The sequence below is a fragment of the Rhodnius prolixus genome, unplaced genomic scaffold (genome assembly GCF_049639745.1).
Source record: "Rhodnius prolixus isolate KJV_2025 unplaced genomic scaffold, Rpr scaffold_9, whole genome shotgun sequence".
NCBI classification, from domain to species: Eukaryota; Metazoa; Arthropoda; class Insecta; order Hemiptera; family Reduviidae; genus Rhodnius; species Rhodnius prolixus.
Window position 1 is genome coordinate 1,840,391 of NW_027411604.1, and position 19,656 is coordinate 1,860,046.

Sequence of the window (19,656 nt, forward strand, 5' to 3'; positions counted from 1 at the left end):
GCCATTGCTTTTATTATATAGTTTTATTAGTTAATATTTTAACAATAATGTAAAAAGGTATTTATGTACTCAGGAAAATTGAGAAATCCTCTTAATTTAGTGTAAACTGTGGCTTTTCTTTTCTCTCCCTGAGTGAACAAGTGGAGAAAAAGTCAGCCTTACATAGCTTTTCATTACTAACTTTCTCATTTATCTAATTTATTTATTTATTTTTTTAAGGATGTGGTCATTCTAAGGCTTCCCCAAACTTTTTTCATAATCCGATTTTCAAGCTTAATATGAACGAAATATTACTTCCGGTTGTGTAGAACAAAACTAGGCCAATAAGTGGGATCCATGAATGTTCCTTTAGTGTGCTTTGTGATGAAATGAGAAATAAATTTGTAGTGAAAATTTTTCGCGATTCTACGCGATCCTTTTTGGGTGTAACTGGAAAAGTAAAGGAAAGTCCCGACATACTTTTTGGGTGCCTGTGTGAATGAGAGAATTCTTTTCAGAAGTTTTTAGTTTTTCTTCGAGATAATGCCTTCAACACCATCTTGCCATAAGACAAATTGATGCAGATCTGTTCCTTGAGTGAACTGTGTCTTACGAGATGTGATGTAGGGAAGGGGATTAGCTATGTGGTTAGCGTACTGGACTCCCACGCGGAGTTCCAGCGGGTTCGAATCCAGCTGCTGGTCCCTTAGATTTTCTCTTCCTATGAGCTTTCTTACAGCTCACTGTCCGGTGATGGGCAGTGTTGTCTATAACAAGAGAACACTGTCCGGAGGCCCGGCAGTGCACTGAAAAAAAGCTCCCCGGGCGCCAATAACCTTAGATGTTGACGCGCCTTTAAATCATAAAAAAAAGACATGTGACGCCATTTTGACTGAAAAATCAAGGCGAATGGAGTTAGAAGATAGATTTTTTTATATATTTTTTTAAAAATACCTTTAAAAGTAACTAAAGGTGAGTGGCTGTGAGCTTTCTCGCTGGGACAAAACTTGTTCAAAATTGTCGTAAGTTGACTGGTTTTCGGAATATTAGATCTAATCAGCTGTTATGTTCGAGTTCTATGGAAAGTTCATGTGAATGAATCGGAGTGATTTCTCGTAATGAATGTATTTACAAAAGAAAATCTCCATTTTATTTTACAGAACCCGTAGTGTGAATTTAGCGTCCAATGATTCCCTTGGAATTTGGACAGGTACTTGTGGATGATCTTATCCGTCTTGTCTCAGAGCTCCCATTTTAGTTTCTCTATCCTGAAAAATACTTGGATTTGACCAGAATGCTCCAGAGACTCTTGAATATACTTGAAAACCTCCTATTTTTATAGCCACAGTATGACCACAACCTTTTTAAATATCAAAGTCGCTTTTTTTTATATTTATTTACTATTGATTGGAACTAATCCATTTTTCTTTTTCCTTTTTTTTTGCGCCAAATAAATTATAAAGTCAATTTTTAGTTTTATTATTTTATTTATTCATTTATTAGTTTATATGTTTTTTATTTGGTTTCTTTTTTGTGTCTGCATGTAAAGGCTCGCAAGAAAAAACAAGAGGAGTTGGAAAGACAAAGGTTAGAAGGCTTGCAGCGAAAACAACAAGTAAGTTTTATTTTTAATTATTCTCTTACTTAATTTTTGATTTTCTATTATTGCATTTTTCCTTTTTTTTCCCTCAAAACTTTGTGCCTCTTTTTAAAAATGGTAAAGTATTCTCCTTTGTTTGCATTTCAAGCTTCTAATTCCCCTGCGTACTCGTATTTTCATTATGACCCAAGTGTCCACCTAAACAGATGTTATTGAAAACAGATGTATTGTTTTTTTTTTTAATTGTTTTTAGTTTACTGGAAGGGGAACATAATTTAAAAACGAAAAAATCATTTCTCGGGAAAAAATAAATGTGAGCTTTCAGAACGAAGCAAAAAATAAACGAAAAAAAATTGCAGGATCCCTTAGGACACCTTAACATGCTTTTTGTTCTATTAATTTTTAACATAAATGGAAGTTTACGGAATGGTTTATAAGTAGGAAGTGACGTGATTTTCCTATTTTGAATTAGGCCTGGAGCTAAAGATGTTTTAGTCCTTTAAGTACAATGATTCGAGAGATTGATGATGTTAATTACTACTGCATTAATTTTTATGATACAGTCGACTCTCGATAAATCGAAATCCAAGGGACTGCAAGAAAAATTCGAATTATCGAGACTTCGAATTATCAAGAAGTTTGAATTATCAAGAACGGGGGAAAAAATCGAATTATTAAGAGTTTTTATTATGTATATATGTATGTACATACGTATACTGAAAATACGTATGAGTTTACCTAAGTTTTAGACATATATAGCCTCAAGTAAAAAAGATACATATGTACCTAATTAAAAAAATGAAGAACAGTTTTTTGTTTCAATGTGGCTTGTCTTAGTTAAGTGACTTAGAATTGTAGAAAGCGTTGATGGTGGAATATTGAAAGTTTTGGCGATATTTTTTTCTTTTCGAACCACTTTCCACAGGCGCGATCATTTTTCTTTTTGTCGGACACAGCAAGGGAGACGTACTTCCCATCATGACAAACTAAGAAAGAGAACTGGAAAGTTAAACTGGGTTGAAAGGAGGGAAACATTACGCAGGAAATGAACAATAAGCGGAAAATGAGAAGTAAACATTACTAGGGAAAATTCGAATTATAAAGAGGGGAAGCGGCCTCGTTCGAATTATAGAGCCTTCTCTCCCCCTGTTGTTAAGAAAAGGATTTCGAGTTATCGAGCGTATCTAAATACACTGCATTTTTTCGATTTACCGAAGTTAACCGCTGTAAAGTTCGAATTATCGAAAAATTCGAATTATCGAGTTTCGAATTATCGAGAGTCGACTGTAATAATAAAAAAGGCCAAAGGTGAAACAAAAATTTATCAACTTATAGAAAAATCTTCCATATTTTCAGTGTGCGGGGTGTCTATTTGTTTTTCAAATGGGCTTTACGGTCCGACTCCCGAATTAAGTTTCGTGGACGAAGGCGACTAGCAAACATATCCTTAATCTCACATTATTTAATAAAATTCAAGGCCTAGACCAGTGATGGCGAGCCTATGACCCGCACAAGCTTTTTCAATGACCCACAATTCCTAGGTAACCATTTCTTTGTTTACGCGGGTTGATTTAGATTTTCTAATTGTTGTGGATAATTTATATTCTATCTGTATTTTTTTTTCAATCACGCATTGACACAAAAGCAATTTAAATTGCTATCCATAACCTTTAGTTTGATCATTACAATTCTAAAACGCAAATGACGACAAATGCTTTTGTAGTATTTGAAATAAAGCAAAAAGTGTTTAGAAAATATCAAATGAAATGTATAATTTTACTCATATTTTGTTTTTGTTAAAAAAAATCGACAACCCAAAGCACAAATAACCATATTTAGATTTTTCTTCAGATAAAACACACTTTTGTAAGGTTTTGTTCAGTTATGTTTGTAAAAAGAGAGACTTCCACAGCTTTTATTTCGTCCCGTTTTACCCAGTTAAGCCAACTGAATTTTAAAAAGATGTTTAGTTTTGAAAATATTCAGTTTAAAATCTTTAAACTTAACTCTTGTGCAAATGGGGGCATTAGTGACCCAAGAGCTAGTACTAGAAAAAAAAATGAACAAAATTTGATCCACGTCTCAAAAAGGTTCGCCATCCCTGGCCTAGACCGTGAAACAAAACCTAGAAGCTGTTTCGGCTTTGCGGGAAGGAAGGATACTATTGCCTTGACTTTGGACTAAAGTAATGACTGTTCCTTTAATTTTTTATAGTTCATCCCGTTGGAATAAATGTTACATTGTCGAAGTAAAGGAATAACTTTCATCACATACTTCATTTACAACTTGGTCATTCACTCACTTTCATTGATCGTTTCAGACGATAGTTATCTCTCTTAAAATCACACCCTCAACATTTTTTTTTATGAATTATTTAAAAAAACTGAAATAAAAAAAGTAAATGATATATACATTTATACAAAAAAAATAAATAAATTATAATAATGTAAATATTTATAGAAACAGTCTGGCTATTCTTTAGTAAAGTTACATAGTAACCAATATCTATGTAAACAGCAGCTGAATGCTTCAAATGTAAGAATAATTTGTGATTTAAAATATTTCATTATTATTACTAACTGCATGTGAGCTTTATTTATTAATTCATTTTATATTAGATTTTTTTTTTTTTTTAAATTTAGCTGTATATTAGGACATATATTTTTGGCATGTGTGTAGAGAATTTCATTCTGTAGAACATTTAGAATGGTTAATCTAAACGAGAATTCCGATTCTAGAGCTCCCCGCTCTCTAGAGCCCATTGCTGCAGAGTGCCAGTTTCCCTTCTCATTGTCTCTTTCCACCTCATACCCTTAAATCTTGATCCACGTCGTGCGCCAATCACTTGGTCCTTCTCCCCATCTTCTTTCTCCAGTGATGGCCAATAAACAAAAGCTTCTTCAATATTCTATCCAGCTGCGGGGAGAGACCAAACCAACTCGGAATCTCGGAAGCTTCAATTCCTTCTTACAAGGTGCTGCCTTTCACTTTTTAATTCATTATTCGTCCTTTTCTTTGTTCCATCCTGTTTTACCAGGAACCTTTCCAGATTTCTTTGGTGTAACTAAAACCAAATAAAAAATAATTCGATCCCTCTCTAATTTGGCAATAATTTGGACTAATTTTTGTCTAAATGCGTTGTTATAACATCCTGTTTCATGAAAATTTTTTTGTACTTCTTTAAGACAAAGGTTTTTAGTTCAATTTTTTTCATTGAAACAAAATTCTTTCAAATATAATTGCGAATTCATAGCGAAGTTCTTCAGGCTAAGTTTTATAAGTATACAGGGTGAACCAGTAAGTAGGCTTACTGTGTGTAGTACTTCTAAAGTGGAGTTCAATGACGTATTGGCCAACTTCATATTTTCCACTGTTCTTGAGTGACGTCACTTTTAATTTAAAAAACAAATCATTACTTTTTTGCAATAAAAATTATTATTACTCAGAAAGTTTTAGTCCGAATTCGATTCTGATGACACAGTTAGAAAGACAGATAAATTTTCTAAAAATTGACACCATTTTGAAGCATAAATTATTCTCCAAACAGCCTCAATAATCGAAATTTTTAAGAAAACTCATTAGGCCCTTACCTGAACATTATCAGACCTAGGTGCTGGCACTTTTTAGTAAACGTTTCCTTGTTTAATGGGCTTTCAAAACGTTATATCATTTTCCAGGATTCCTTTTATCTTCGTATGAGAAATTACGTTTGTTTTACAAGAAAACGTGTTCACGAGCACTCAACAGTGTTAGTTTATCTAGTTGTTTAATTCATTGAAAACTCTTTTAGATGGACCAGTAGTCAGTTTTTAAAGTAGATTGTCTTAAAATAAGGAAAAAAATTAAAAGTGACGTCACTCAAGAACAATGGAAAATATGAAGTTGGACAATACGTCATTGAACTCCACTTTAGATGTACTACACACAGTAGGCCTATGGACAATACTTACTGGTTCACCCTGTATATTGCCTATTAAGAATGCTTAAAATTTAAAAAAATTAATACAAGTGCATGTTCAAAATAAATTAATAATAATTATAATTAAAAGGAACTGTTGTGATGATGGTTTATATTAATTGTAAAATTGGACAGAAGTGGCGTTTTCCTACAAGTATCTTAAGGGTGGTAGGTTGTTTTAAATTTATTTAACTTTGAATGTTCAACTATTTGATTCATTCATTATGTGTGTGTCTTTTTTGTTTATTGCTTGTGTTGATTTGTTTTGTTTTTACGCACATAAATGTCAGTAAATAGTTATTGAAAGTAATCTCTTTGTTTTTAGCTGCTGAGTATTACTTCTGTAGAAATATTTTTAATTTTGTAACTGAAATTGAATGGCCAAAATTATTTGTATTTTCATTATTAATTAAGCCAGCTGGCTCTAAATCTTCTGACCCCAATGAACGAAATGAATTTAAATTTGTACATTGAAGAACTTGTAAAAAAACTATTTACAGCTTATCAACTCGCTTACAATATCCTAGGGCTGTGTAGACTAGTAACCAGTAAGCCACACGTAAAATTTGTAATTTTTCAACTGACCACGATTACCTTAACTCAATCTACTCAGATAACATTCTTTTCTACTGGAAACAAGATCTTGGACATTTTCTCTGAACTTCTTGGTCCACAGATATAACGGGACATTCTTGATTAAAGAAAAGAATCCTTGTGTCGATTGTCTATTGCCTCTCTCTTAAATTTTATAATTTGGCTGCCCGGTTACAAATGTACAAATCCATTGGTTTTTAATTGGTCTCCCAATTATCTGAATCCCCTTGTTTCCCGACTATCATCTAGAACACCTGCAGAAGTAAATGCTCTTCATCATCCTGTCTATTTATTGAAAATTAATCTGTACTTTTATAGTCTGTCTATCCCATGATGTAGAACTAGTCAGGTTTCTACTACAATCATGGGGCGTAACTTTACTCCCTAAAGTTCAACTTTGGGCTTGATTTCACACAGTGCCATCATGCTTCCAAGGGTTCCAAAGTAAAATCTACTTAATTTTACTTTAATACTTTTCAAGATGCGCACACTATTTTATTTTCTTACACATTTTATCCTGAAAACTTAGCAGTAAGATACTGCTCAAAGATGCATTCCTCCCTCGAAGACATTTCTTTTTTTTTTTTTTTTTCAAAAAGACGAACTTGTCAGCAATACAACTTTTATTATTAGTTTTATACTTAAAAATATTTAATATATTGAGTATTGTAAATTAATGCTATTGTATTTTGTCCACAGGAGCGAGAATTAAAACGTCAACAGGCTGCCATAATTAAGGAACAGGTATGCAATAAAATATTTATTTTTATATAAAAGCTCCTATAAATACAAGAACTCCTACCGTTTATCAAATTTAATTGCCAAATTACCAATTCTTAAAAAAGTTATTTTCAAGAAATCCATATTTTTTTTTTTTTTTTTTTTTTTTTTTTTTTTTTTTTTTTTTTTTTTTTTAGAAATTTTACTTTTTAAAATTGTGTTAGTGTCTTATTTTTGGGTTATTTATTTAGTTTTATAGTTAATAATTCTGTAAATTATTACTTTTCTTCAAGTTTATGTATTGAGTGGAGGTCTGTACTCGTGTGTTTGTGATTGTGTGTCTACTTACAATAATTTATTTAAAAATGTTAATTACCTACATGCATGATTTATTATTATTATTATGAATGTTTTTTTTTATTTATTTATTTACTATTTTATTTTTTGTCTGATTTATTTAATTTACGAGTTTATAAATTCTGTTTTATTATTTATAATTCATTTTTTAAAAAGGAGATTTCAATTTTATTCTTTTTAGTATTTTCATTGATGAGCTGAAGATGCTATACAAAATTGATTATGTGAATGAATTTTGAAGTATTTAGTTTTAAAAGGTTTTACCGGAGAATTCTTACAAAAAAAATCTAAAAGAGTTTTATTTCCATAATAAGTACCTGGTCGAAATGTGAAACGCAGCACAATAAGTTTATTTATAAGGCAGAGTTCGTGTAACTAAGAAAAATTATATGGAGTTTTATTCTAGCTTTGAAAAGACTATTTTTTACTTTCTCTTAGAATTTCACAAGATGTAGATCATGCACGCCATGAGGGTCTTTGATGACCAGCTGTACTTATTATTAGTTATGAGCTCTGAGCAAAAGCAGGCTCGCGACTAAAAATAGGCTTCCACGTTTCCTCTTGGAATACTGTAGCATCCTGGTCGCGCGTATCTTTGCTACATCATTTGACAGAGCAAAAAATCCAGGGTATTGATTTCCTGCAATCGGGTTGAATTGTAAGTAATAGTAACCTCGTAAGACGTTCCATGAAATTCCGTTCTTTCACTCGCTGTGATAAACAACCAGCCTCCGAATCTCCCCCAGATAAATGGAATAATTTGCTATAAATTCTTGTAACAATTACTCAAGTAGTCCTGGACTAAGCTGCTTCATCTGCTTACTATTTATTTTCGATCCATCACCACCTACTTCTTGTGCTGGGAAAAAATTCAGCAATTTTTACCGAAATTTTAAACTGAAGGGCTGGAGTTCTTTTCTTTGTTTACCCCAAAACCCAGAAATGAGGTGTGGAAATCCTTATCGCAATTGTGGAATTTTATCATCTGGGTATCTTTCTTCAACATTAATTGAGAAGTTTTATGGTTTCTTCATATTATTGTTTAGGTGTTTTTTTAAACAATAAATCTCACTAACAAAATAAAAGAATCGATTATAAGAAAGTGATTAACGTATTGATAATGTACCTGTATTCATTTTATTATGTTTTTGGATTAAATAATTTTTTTTTCTTATTAATTATTGCATGGTTAACAAAGTAATAATTATGTTTAATAATTTACATATATATATTTTTAATTGTAATTCGAATGCGTTATTATGTCTCTTTTTCAGTATTCTCCGTTTAGTAGAATTAGAAAAGTGGGACGTATTATAGTTTAGTTTGAAATTATTCTAGTTGTAACTTTTAGGGTTGCCAAATTGAAAAAAATAGTAATAATAATGGATTTTAAGGGTAAAACTAGTTTTCGCTGACTGTCACGGATTTTAACCACTTCCTCAAAACCAACCTAATCATGGCTCACCTTAACGTCAACGACAATCAGCGAATTTGTCCTCGAATTTTGGTTCCTTCTTGCTATAGCGGTAACCATATTATCATATGCACAGCCATCCAGTGTAACCGATCCATCTTTTAAATCATTAATCCACCCACTCTTTATTTGTGCGACTATTTCTGGTTCCATAAATAACTGAATCAATTATTTTTTTCCCCCTTATCGTTCGCGCAGTTGCCTACAGACATCATTGGACTAAATATTATTCATCCGAAAAATTTTTTTCTTTCCCAAAACCCGAGGAAAATTTCAGCATCCATGTTTCAAACTTTAGTATGTGATGATCAGCCTAATAGAATAGGCTATTAATCCTAAAATTAATCTTTGCAGAATTTCCTGGACCGCACCTAATCCCTGCTATTATTATTGTATTCATTTCTACTCTTATTTTGTTAATAGTGGTACCTGGCGACGCTAATTTTTTTTTTTTTTTAAACTTCAAGTTGGGAAGCCACGATCTTACTTCTGGATTGTCACTTAATTTACTTGTTTTAATTCCCAAGGTTTTTGTTTCGAATCACTAACATTAAGTTTATTACGAAAGTATGAATTGAAACCTACTAGGAACATATACGTGTAACACTCCTCCAAATTTGCGTAAAACGAATTTTAATGCAAACATTAATCAAATATAAGTAACAGATTTACATATCTTTTACGAAGTTAAAAGAAAATAATAATAGTCATTAAGAATGTAAAATCTTTTCAGTATAATGGTTTCTTAACATACGGTTGAGAAATTCTCTTCAGTAAAAAAGCATGTTTTACAAAAATCCCATGAGTCATTTTTGAGTAAGCCTCATAAAAGTGGAAAATCGCTAGAGTTAAGCGCTAAAGTTATGGTCGAGTCTTACAGCTTCTTTAATTTTCTGAATTCAACTTATTTTTTCTGCACAAAGTCACCTCGCTACAATAAAAAGAAAAAAAAAATATCGTACCTTAAAAGTTATTGGCAACCCTACTTTTCAGTAATTTTATTTTATTAGTGTAAGCTAGATAGAAAGGTTTTTTTTAATATAATAATTGTTTTCCATAAATAGGCTTTCCTTATCGATAAAAAAAAACAAAAAAGAATCCTTTGTCTATTCGATTATCCTTCTATTCGAATTGTGTTTCTAGATGTACATGCAAGAGTTGAACAAGCAGAGGGAAATTCTGTACACAGTAGAATTGGTACGTCCTTAACAAAAAGTCTCTCTTTATATGTACCTCATAGCATAATATTTTTTTCTATTACTATTTGCTTCTTTTCATAACCTATTTTTCTATTCAATTAATATTTTACGTTGCATATTTGTTTAAAAAGAAAAGAAAGAAATGCAGATTTGTGGAGAAGTTACTTGTTTTTCCTTAATATGTTACTTAATTATTTTTTAAATTCTGATTTGTTTCCTAATATTTGCATGTAAGATACATTATTCCTCACTGTTATGCTTTGTATTTTTTTAATTTAACATTTAATTTCGCAAAGAGTTAAATTTTATCACGACATGGGAGGAAGTTGTCATGTTCATATTTTCACCATTGTGCTTATAACTGTTGAAGAATAGACCATTAGTCTTATCTACTTTACTAGCAGTAGAGTTGAGTGTGTATTTTCATTATTATATTGCTTTTATATATATATTTTTTTTAAAAATTTACTTTATTGTTTAAATGTTTCAATCGTTTATTGACAAATTTATTACTGACATAAAACTTCTTTATGTGCATTGGTTGCCTCAGTTATTCGTGATCTTCATTGTAACAAGAATTTTATTAGCAGTCTTCCTGAAACTTAGAAGGAATGAAGTAATGCCCTTCCTTAGAGTTTACCCCCAAATGTTTTCTGCTTTATGTAAACATTGAAGCACAAATAATGAAATTTTATTACAAAAATTCTTAAACTGGAATAACCACTTTGCTAATTTGATAATTGTCTTTAAACCTGGTAAGCCCTCGTTGCACACACTTGGCTAGGCTTCACACTTTTATTTGTGAAAATTTTCCACGAAAGTTTGGCATTCCCTTTAAAGCTCCTAACCTGATGGAAGGTGTAGTTCTATCACTTCCTCCGTAGGCCAGCTTTCATTTCAAGAGCCCGTATCCAGTACAAAAAGTTGATTGATTGGTTTTTTGTTAGTTTATTTTAACAGCTGTTCATTATTTTTGGTGACTGATTCATAGTTTCAATAGGATGAAAAATATAAATGCCAGTTTTCAGTCGTGATACATTTATTCTGCCGAGCTTTCGACCCTAGGGACTAGGTCACATCTTCAGGGCTAGTTTACAAAGTAATATTTTACATTACAGGGTTGGGTGTGTCTTCAGTCTTGTCTGCCCATGGACAGATAAGACAGAAGACACACCAACTCTCTAATGATGTAAAAACAGTATATTGAAAATTAGCCCTGACAGTCCATGAACAGAAGACACACCAACTCTCTAATGATGTAAAAACAGTATATTGTAAATTAGCCCTGACAGTCCATGAACAGAAGACACACCAACTCTCTAATGATGTAAAACAGTATATTGTAAATTATCCCTGACAGTCCATGAACAGACAAGACAGAAGCACACCAACTCTCTCTAATAAAGTAAAACAGTATATTGTAAATTATCCCTGACAGTCCATGAACAGACAAGACAGAAGACACACCAACTCTCTAATGATGTAAAAACAGTATATTGTAAATTAGCCCTGACAGTCCATGAACAGACAAGACAGAAGACACACCAACCCTCTAATGATGTAAAACAGTATATTGTAAATTATCCCTGACAGTCCATGAACAGACAAGACAGAAGACACACCAACTCTCTCTAATGATGTAAAACAGTATATTGTAAATTATCCCTGACAGTCCATGAACAGACAAGACAGAAGACACACCAACCCTCTAATGATGTAAAACATTATATTGTAAATTATCCCTGACAGTCCATGAACAGACAAGACAGAAGACACACCAACTCTCTAATGATGTAAAAACAGTATATTGTAAATTATCCCTGACAGTCCATGAACAGACAAGACAGAAGACACACCAACTCTCTCTAATGATGTAAAACAGTATATTGTAAACTAGCCCTGACAGTCCATGAACAGACAAGACAGAAGACACACCAACTCTCTAATGATGTAAAAACAGTATATTGTAAATTATCCCTGACAGTCCATGAACAGACAAGACAGAAGACACACCAACTCTCTCTAATGATGTAAAACAGTATATTGTAAACTAGCCCTGACAGTCCATGAACAGACAAGACAGAAGACACACCAACTCTCTCTAATGATGTAAAACAGTATATTGTAAATTATCCCTGACAGTCCATGAACAGACAAGACAGAAGACACACCAACCCTCTAATGATGTAAAACATTATATTGTAAATTATCCCTGACAGTCCATGAACAGACAAGACAGAAGACACACCAACTCTCTAATGATGTAAAAACAGTATATTGTAAATTAGCCCTGACAGTCCATGAACAGACAAGACAGAAGACACACCAACTCTCTCTAATGATGTAAAACAGTATATTGTAAACTAGCCCTGACAGTCCATGAACAGACAAGACAGAAGACACACCAACTCTCTAATGATGTAAAAACAGTATATTGTAAATTATCCCTGACAGTCCATGAACAGACAAGACAGAAGACACACCAACTCTCTCTAATGATGTAAAACAGTATATTGTAAACTAGCCCTGACAGTCCATGAACAGACAAGACAGAAGACACACCAACTCTCTCTAATGATGTAAAACAGTATATTGTAAATTAGCCCTGACAGTCCATGAACAGACAAGACAGAAGACACACCAACTCTCTCTAATGATGTAAAACAGTATATTGTAAATTAGCCCTGAAGATGGACCTAGTCCCTAGGGGTCGAAAGCTCGGCAGAATAAACGGTTAACGACTGAAAACTGGCATTTATTTTTCTCATCCTTTTTTCTTTGAGGGGATTTTGAAGGCTTTCGCTTTTTTTTTTTTTGACTCATGCATACTTTTTGAAAATTTCCTGTACATTCAAAAAAAAAAAAAAAAATCTTTTCATAACTTTTGTTTTTTTAAATAAAAATAGCAGATTCAGCTTTAGTTTGATTATGCATTATTTTTATAATTGTAAAAGTTTGAAATTGAAAACTGTTTAAAAAAAGTAATGATCAATATTTTTTTTATTATTATTTATTTTATGTTGCATGAGGATAATTGCATGTGGAGAACTATTGTTTATTTTGATTGTTTGTATTTTATTGTTGCTTAAATTGTTTTATGTTTAGAATGTTTCCCACTGTTAATATTATTTATTTTATTTCACCTGGTAGTGGGTTAATATATAAATTTTTATTTTTTTGTAAACCTTTGTTTTTACGTGTAATAATTCTGGTTTCAAATTAGGAAAGTTTTATTTGTTTTAGGATTTTTGTAGATAACTAGAATAGAGATAGGGCTAGTAGTTAACGTTTTGAATAATCTCCTACTCTAATCAGAAAATATAAGCTATGTTTTTTTTTTCATTGCATATTTGATCCCGTTAAACCTTAGTGTGGTAAAAAAAAAAATGAAAATTTTTCTGTACAAATAGTAATGAAAGCCAGCATTGTCAAAACGTCCCCATCGTTGGTAGTTTTTGTTTTTTAATAAGAGCAGCTGATTTTTAAGTTATTCCAATTTTGAAAATGTGGCTAGATCAGCAGTGCTGGGGCCAATATCTTTGATTTTATCCCATCGTAGAACGCATGTTTATTGTGTATCTCTGATCGGCTTCGGACTTTCATTGACCATTTAGAGGTAGTTTAATCAGTTTTGGGGGTAGAGATTTCTACTTTACTTGTTTTCCTTTTTGCACTACACTTGTTGAGTCAGCATTTTTGTCTGCAATTTTGGTTTTGATTGATTGAATTCTAAAAACAAAAAAAAATCAAGTTTAAAATGCTTGGATTGAATTCTCCAGTTATGTTAACCAGGTATTGCATGAAGTTCCCTTTTCAAATTGTTTGAGAAAAACGAAAATTTATTGAATTTCAATTAATCATAAATAAATTTTACTAAGCAAAAAAACTGGGAAAAATTAGTGAAAACATTTATTAGGGCGAAGATATTCAAAGCTTACGTTACATTATTTCGCTTAATTTATTTTCAAATTATTAATTCTGTTTTCTATCTCTTAAAAAAAAAACCAATATCCTAACAGGAACGTGAAAGACGAAGACAACATATGGCTCTGTTGAAAGTATTGGAAGTGCGCAAAAGGATGGAAGAACGTGAGAAAAAGAGATTAGAACAACGTGCCGAGAAGCTAGCCACTCGAGAGAAGCGCATGGAACAAAGAAAAGTGGAAGTTGAATTGCTTCGTGAACTTAGGAAACCTGTTGAAGATATGGAACTAAATGGTAAGTAAGATCCCCCCCACCTGAGTCTACAAAAAAAAAAAAAAAAAATTTAAAATTTTTCTCTGTGGGTTTGTAAACGAAATACTTCCAAAAACGAGAAAATCGTAGGAAGCTGAATCTTTTGCATTTCAATGAGGACTTAACCGGAGAATCCGACTGAAGTCCAGCCACAGAAGTCCACTACTTTCCAGTGGTACTGAGTGGTACTGGAAAGTAATACCACTTCTTTAAATGGGGTTTGGTATGAATGTTGCTACAGCGTTTATTTGTAACATTTTTCAAGGAATTATCGATTAACAGCAACTCGGTGCGATTGATTGATGGGTAAACTTTCATCTAAAGTAATATTTAACACCATCCGGTCCTGTATTTGGTTAACGTGGCGTGTCATGAAAGTATCAAGTATCTATCGACCATGACCTGACATTTCCTTCCTCGCATTTTTCTGAAGACTTAAATCCAAACCATCTGATCTGACAACTCAATTTTCTCTTTTAAATTCTTTATTAAATCTAATGAAAATGTTCTTTTCCAGACACCAAACCATTACCCGAACTGAATAGGATACCTGGTTTAAGATTAAGCGGTCAAGCATTCGCTGATACACTTATGGTTTTTGAGTTCCTCCATAATTTTGGAGAGACTCTTGGTTTTGGTAAGTATTTTATTCATTTTTTTTTTGTTAATTATAAAAAATTATGTATCCAAAACATATTTATAATTATTTTTATTTATTGCATTTTCCCTTCTTAATAGATATGGAGTCTTTACCATCATTAAATTCACTACAAGATGCATTATTGGGTGAAAGTGAAGAAGCCGAAGAAGAATTGATGTCTGTGATAACACAGCTTGTGATATGTGGCATTGAAGATCCCGGCATACCTCATCCAGCCAGGCATACCACTCTACTATGCCATAGTCTTAAGCAAGCCGATATTTCCCATAATAATCTCAGTGAAATACTTAGGATATATCTGTATGCGAATGCAACCGGTGAACTAAAAGCTACCACTGGTGAGTGTGATGTTTAAAACACTAATGATTATCGTTTTTGAAAAATTTACCCTCCCACCTTTGAGATTTTTCTTATTATTTAATAAGAAAAATACAATTTAAAGGAACTATTTCATTTGTTTTTGTTTTTCATTGCTTCAGGAGTACATTTTGAAAGAGAACGAGAAAAACGAATGACAGAACATCATAACAATATGGCGGAAACCATAGAAGAATCTACTGGAAAGAATTCAGCTTTTTTCGCTCTGTTAAAGGAGAATAACACTTATAAAATGTCTGAATGGTTGAAGAAACGACCATTTCTTTCGTTGAATCCAACAAAGAAAGCGGCAATTCTAGCATTTTTATGCCATGAATTACTACAGAATAAAGCTGTAATTAGGCAAATTGATTCTGCTATTGAAACTGTTGCACAATTAAAACGTGAAAGGTGGCCAATCGAAGCTAATTTACGCAAGTAAGTACTTATTTCCATCATTAATCAGTTAATGTTTAACTATATCCTGTCGTTCGTAAGGGAGAAAAGTTTTCTGTATTTAAAAAAGAAAATTAATAGCTAATTATAAGAAAATACCAGCAAAGATTCAAATTTAAACACTGTCCATTGGCTTCACAAGTTTTTAAGTAAGTAAAGGCTACTAGAGAGCGCTGAAATTAGAACTGGCAAGGAAATAGTGCTCCCAAACAATAAATATATTGATTTACCCCTGACGTCTAGCCTGACTTGCCTGAACTTGATCATTTACACACACTTTCCAGATTGAAACATCTCCATGCGCGAAAGAATAAAGCTATTGGAGTTCCCGGGACTAAGGAAGGTGAAGCCGGAACTGGAGCTGCAACGGCAACAGCTACAACTGCAACAACAACTACAACAACAGCAACAGCAACTACAACAACTACAGCAACAGCAACAACTGGTGGAAATGAAGATGAAGCGGAAGTGGAAAGCTGTAATGAAAGTGATATTACTCAGCCTGAGGAAGTGAGATTTGCTACTATTCGTATGATCTTCAAAATTTATTTTGGAAATAAGTTTTTTAAATAAATAATGGATTTGAACTATTTTTAGGATGAATTAGCCAAGATAAATGTATCAGAAACATTAGCTGTGGTTAGTAAACAAGCTGAAGTTAATACTAAAGCTCTGGCAGGTAAAGTTTTTCACTTATTCTCCCCACCGACACCCCCTCTCCCAAAAATACGTTTCAATTAATTTATTTTCTTTAATTATTTCACTATAGATTTCAGTTCCCAGTTAAGAGCCACCTGCATAGGACAAGATCGCTTTTGTAGGAGGTATTGGTGTCTGAGTACAGGCGTCTATATTGAAGCAATGGAATCTGCTGAACCTGACAAGTATAATGTATGTAAATACTTGAAATTATCAATAAAGAATTATAAGAAGTGCGACCAGAGAGAGAGAGTGGTTTCGCTTGAATCAGAGTTTATTTTTTTTCAATCTTTTAAAGTGCGATTCATTTTAACTGAAGCTTCACTAGAAAATTGGCCCAAATTGAATTTTAAGACTTAATAATTATCAGAAAACAGACTTTTCCGCAATTCTCAACGATAATATCACGATAATTCTTCTGTTAAACGACAGTCTTGTTTCCTTTATAAATAAATCATGGAAATTACATTAGAAAAATTATTGCTTGAATGGTAATTAATTAACTTCAGAAACGATTAAATGCTGGGAGTAAGGATAGTATTATTAAATTGGTAATGTTAATCCTATCGTTACTTTTCAAAATAGGAATTATTTATTTTATGAATAATCCAAATATTTACAATTGTCTGTTATGATTTTAAATAGCAGCTGATAGGGTAGTATTATAACCTGACTTTAGTATCAACAGAAGTGTAACCATTGAATGTTATTGTATTAACACTATAATATAGCTCTAGATTTGTTTAAATCAGTTGAACTTGTACAAATAATTTGGTAATATAGTTTATGAGTGCAATGTCAACGTTAATACTACGAATGCTGATAATTTTAAGTAGATTTAACAACTTTACGATTAATTGTCTAATGGATGCAAGGTAAGAGTTATTAATCTCAAAATTCAATTAGATAATTTCAAGAAAACACATGATTGCGGTTTTGAAAGTACTTATTAAATTGATAATAAATACCCTTTAAGATAAGTACTAATTACAAATTAAATGTTCAGTAAATTCATAAATAATAGCTGATACTGTTGGAATAACTAACAATAGTACCATGGATGAAGATTATTATTGCGGTAATATGTAATACGCTCTTTGTTTTGATTGAAATCATAGAAGTGGTTTAAAAATGATTCGACTATTGAGTTTTGTGTGAAATGATCTAAAAACTATACCAGTATCGAATCAGTGATAATTGCAAGGCAATTGGCTGTACTTTTTCTTCAAAAAGGATTCGCTCGTCGAAGAAGTTAAGAATCAGTTCTAGTGTAATTCTTGATTATCATCATTTTAGTCTTTACCAAAGCAGTTATGTCACGGTTCTTTGACTTGCTCAATTCCAGACAGTTATCTGATAGTAGAAAGATTTTTCTTTCTTCATTGAACTTTTTAACAGCTAAAGACTCCTATCTGTCTATGGTGTACCTTTGGTGATCAGACTGATCTGGCCGTCACCAAGGAACTGAAGTTCTCTACTTTCTTAACACCGAACATAGTGTTGTATTCTAAATATCGAACTGGAAAGTTCATGCATGCATGCACGTCGTGAAAAGTAGAAGAGAAATCGTTAAGTTTCTTCTGAGTATATTAAATTTAGTAAATAATTATGAAGTTTGAAAGTTTCGCTCTAATGATTTATTTATTTATATATACATATATTTTTCAGGCTAAAGATGATCCAGAGCCAGATGAAAATATACAATCTGAAAATACTTCAATAACCACACCTGAAATGAAGATGGAAGTTGAAAGTGAACGTGATCCAAATGAAAATTTTGAAGAAGTCACTCCAAAAGAAGAAAAAATGGATTCCTCCACTTTAACTGATTCAACTGTGAAAAAAGAAGAAATTATTTCGGAAATAAAAACTGAAGTAAAGAAAGAGATTGTTAAAGAAATGAAAGAAGAGGAAACGAATACCAACTGTAGCAGCACACCTGAGAAATCTGGTACACCTAAATCATTACAGGTAATTAAAAAGAAACAAAAAAATTATTCTTATTTGAATAAGAAGTGAGAAAGCAATAAGTATAAAGTTTGACTATGAGTGTGTGTGAGTAAAGTAACTCAAATTCGGGGAATCGCAGGAAGCTTCGGCCTTTATAATATGCTATGCTTGGTTTTTTTTAAAGAAGCTATTGTAATTTCTTAAGCAGAAGTAACACTCAACTGCACTTTTTTTTTTTTAGATTTCTCGAGGGATTTTTCAACGATTTTCTTTCTCAAACCAAATTTTCTCATTTAAAATACCATTTTTAATTTTCAGTTTGAAAGATTGGGTGAATTTATGGAGAAGGAATCCAATGCTGTGAACGGATGTATAATGAATAATAACAATAATAATTCATTCGTAGAAGAAATTCAAAGGTTTAACATCTTGCCGAAAGAACCGTGTGACTTTACCAGCATTACGTCATCACAGCCTGGGTACAGGTACTTAGTTTAAAAAAAAAAATTAAATGCTGATTTTGTGTTTGCTAAAACACAAATTAATGTACTGATTTTTTTTTTTTTTTTTCAAATTTACCAGGTGTTGGACAGAAAGTGGTGGTGAATTAAGAATTCCAGTTCTCCAGTACACAGGATGTCCTTCACCTTGCCCATCTCCTTTGCCATTACCCTTGTCTGTTGAAGAGGCAGCCCTTTTGGAACATTGTAAGGCACATGGTCTTCCGAAACCTGGCAAGCCAAAACCAATACCGCCAGGTAATTCATTGCTATTATTTTGAAAAGAACTTGAAATTCTCTTGTAGTCCTTTTTTCAAAATTATCTCCTTATATGTATATTCTTAAGAATCAACAGATATTCTAGTATCAGTTGGTTATAATAGACAATTAACTCTTAATTTATAATTGTTTCCATTGTTTGATGCAGATTACAAAAAAGGTTGGTGGAAAATTTCCGAAGAAAAGGTAAAGGAAGTAGTAGCCAGTTTGGAACCAAGAGGTGTAAGGGAACGGGAATTCTTGGCATCCATAACTCGTTTGAGGACTGATCATATGTGGGAATCTACTTTAAAAGTAGGTAGTGGTTATAACATTCTCCTAAGAATTAGTTAAGAGAGATCGTAATGCAGTGGGTTGAAATTGAGATTTTTTAATTGAATCCACTGAATCTGAAAACCAAATATTTTGGAACAGAATATCTCATAAAAAATGAATAGTTACAGAAATTCTCAAAACTTGGTACACCGTTTTTAAACGATAGTCGCTTCGGACGTAAGATTTTGGTCAAAATTGACACTAAACAAAGTACTTATTATAGAGCGCTTTTGCATCCGATTTGGATTTGAGGACTGGGATCTATGGGGTTCAGCCCTTGCATTGCAACATCTAAGGATTGCAAATACTACGCCTTATAACC

At 32.3% G+C, this 19,656-nt stretch overlaps 1 protein-coding gene across 26 annotated transcripts in view; it reads left to right on the forward strand.

Moving 5' to 3' along the window:
- Positions 1-19,656, forward strand: part of tou (bromodomain adjacent to zinc finger domain 2B toutatis) — a 173,221-nt gene that overhangs the window by 133,042 nt on the left and 20,523 nt on the right. For 13 of the 26 annotated variants that reach the window (XR_012458587.1, XM_074128263.1, XM_074128264.1 and 10 more), the window contains 15 exons: positions 1,529-1,594; positions 4,040-4,114; positions 6,831-6,875; positions 9,826-9,879; positions 13,901-14,099; positions 14,635-14,754; positions 14,856-15,116; positions 15,258-15,573; positions 15,876-16,101; positions 16,189-16,270; positions 16,361-16,482; positions 17,959-18,261; positions 18,559-18,725; positions 18,823-18,998; positions 19,168-19,313. Coding sequence is in view for 25 of the 26 variants with exons in the window: in XM_074128263.1 (XP_073984364.1) it covers positions 1,529-1,594; positions 4,040-4,114; positions 6,831-6,875; positions 9,826-9,879; positions 13,901-14,099; positions 14,635-14,754; positions 14,856-15,116; positions 15,258-15,573; positions 15,876-16,101; positions 16,189-16,270; positions 16,361-16,482; positions 17,959-18,261; positions 18,559-18,725; positions 18,823-18,998; positions 19,168-19,313 (2,358 nt within the window). In the remaining variant the exon portion in view is untranslated. The remainder of the gene's footprint in view (positions 1-1,528; positions 1,595-4,039; positions 4,115-6,830; positions 6,876-9,825; positions 9,880-13,900; positions 14,100-14,634; positions 14,755-14,855; positions 15,117-15,257; positions 15,574-15,875; positions 16,102-16,188; positions 16,271-16,360; positions 16,483-17,958; positions 18,262-18,558; positions 18,726-18,822; positions 18,999-19,167; positions 19,314-19,656) is intronic. The other 13 variants (XM_074128275.1, XM_074128279.1, XM_074128282.1 and 10 more) reach the window with 6 other exon arrangements.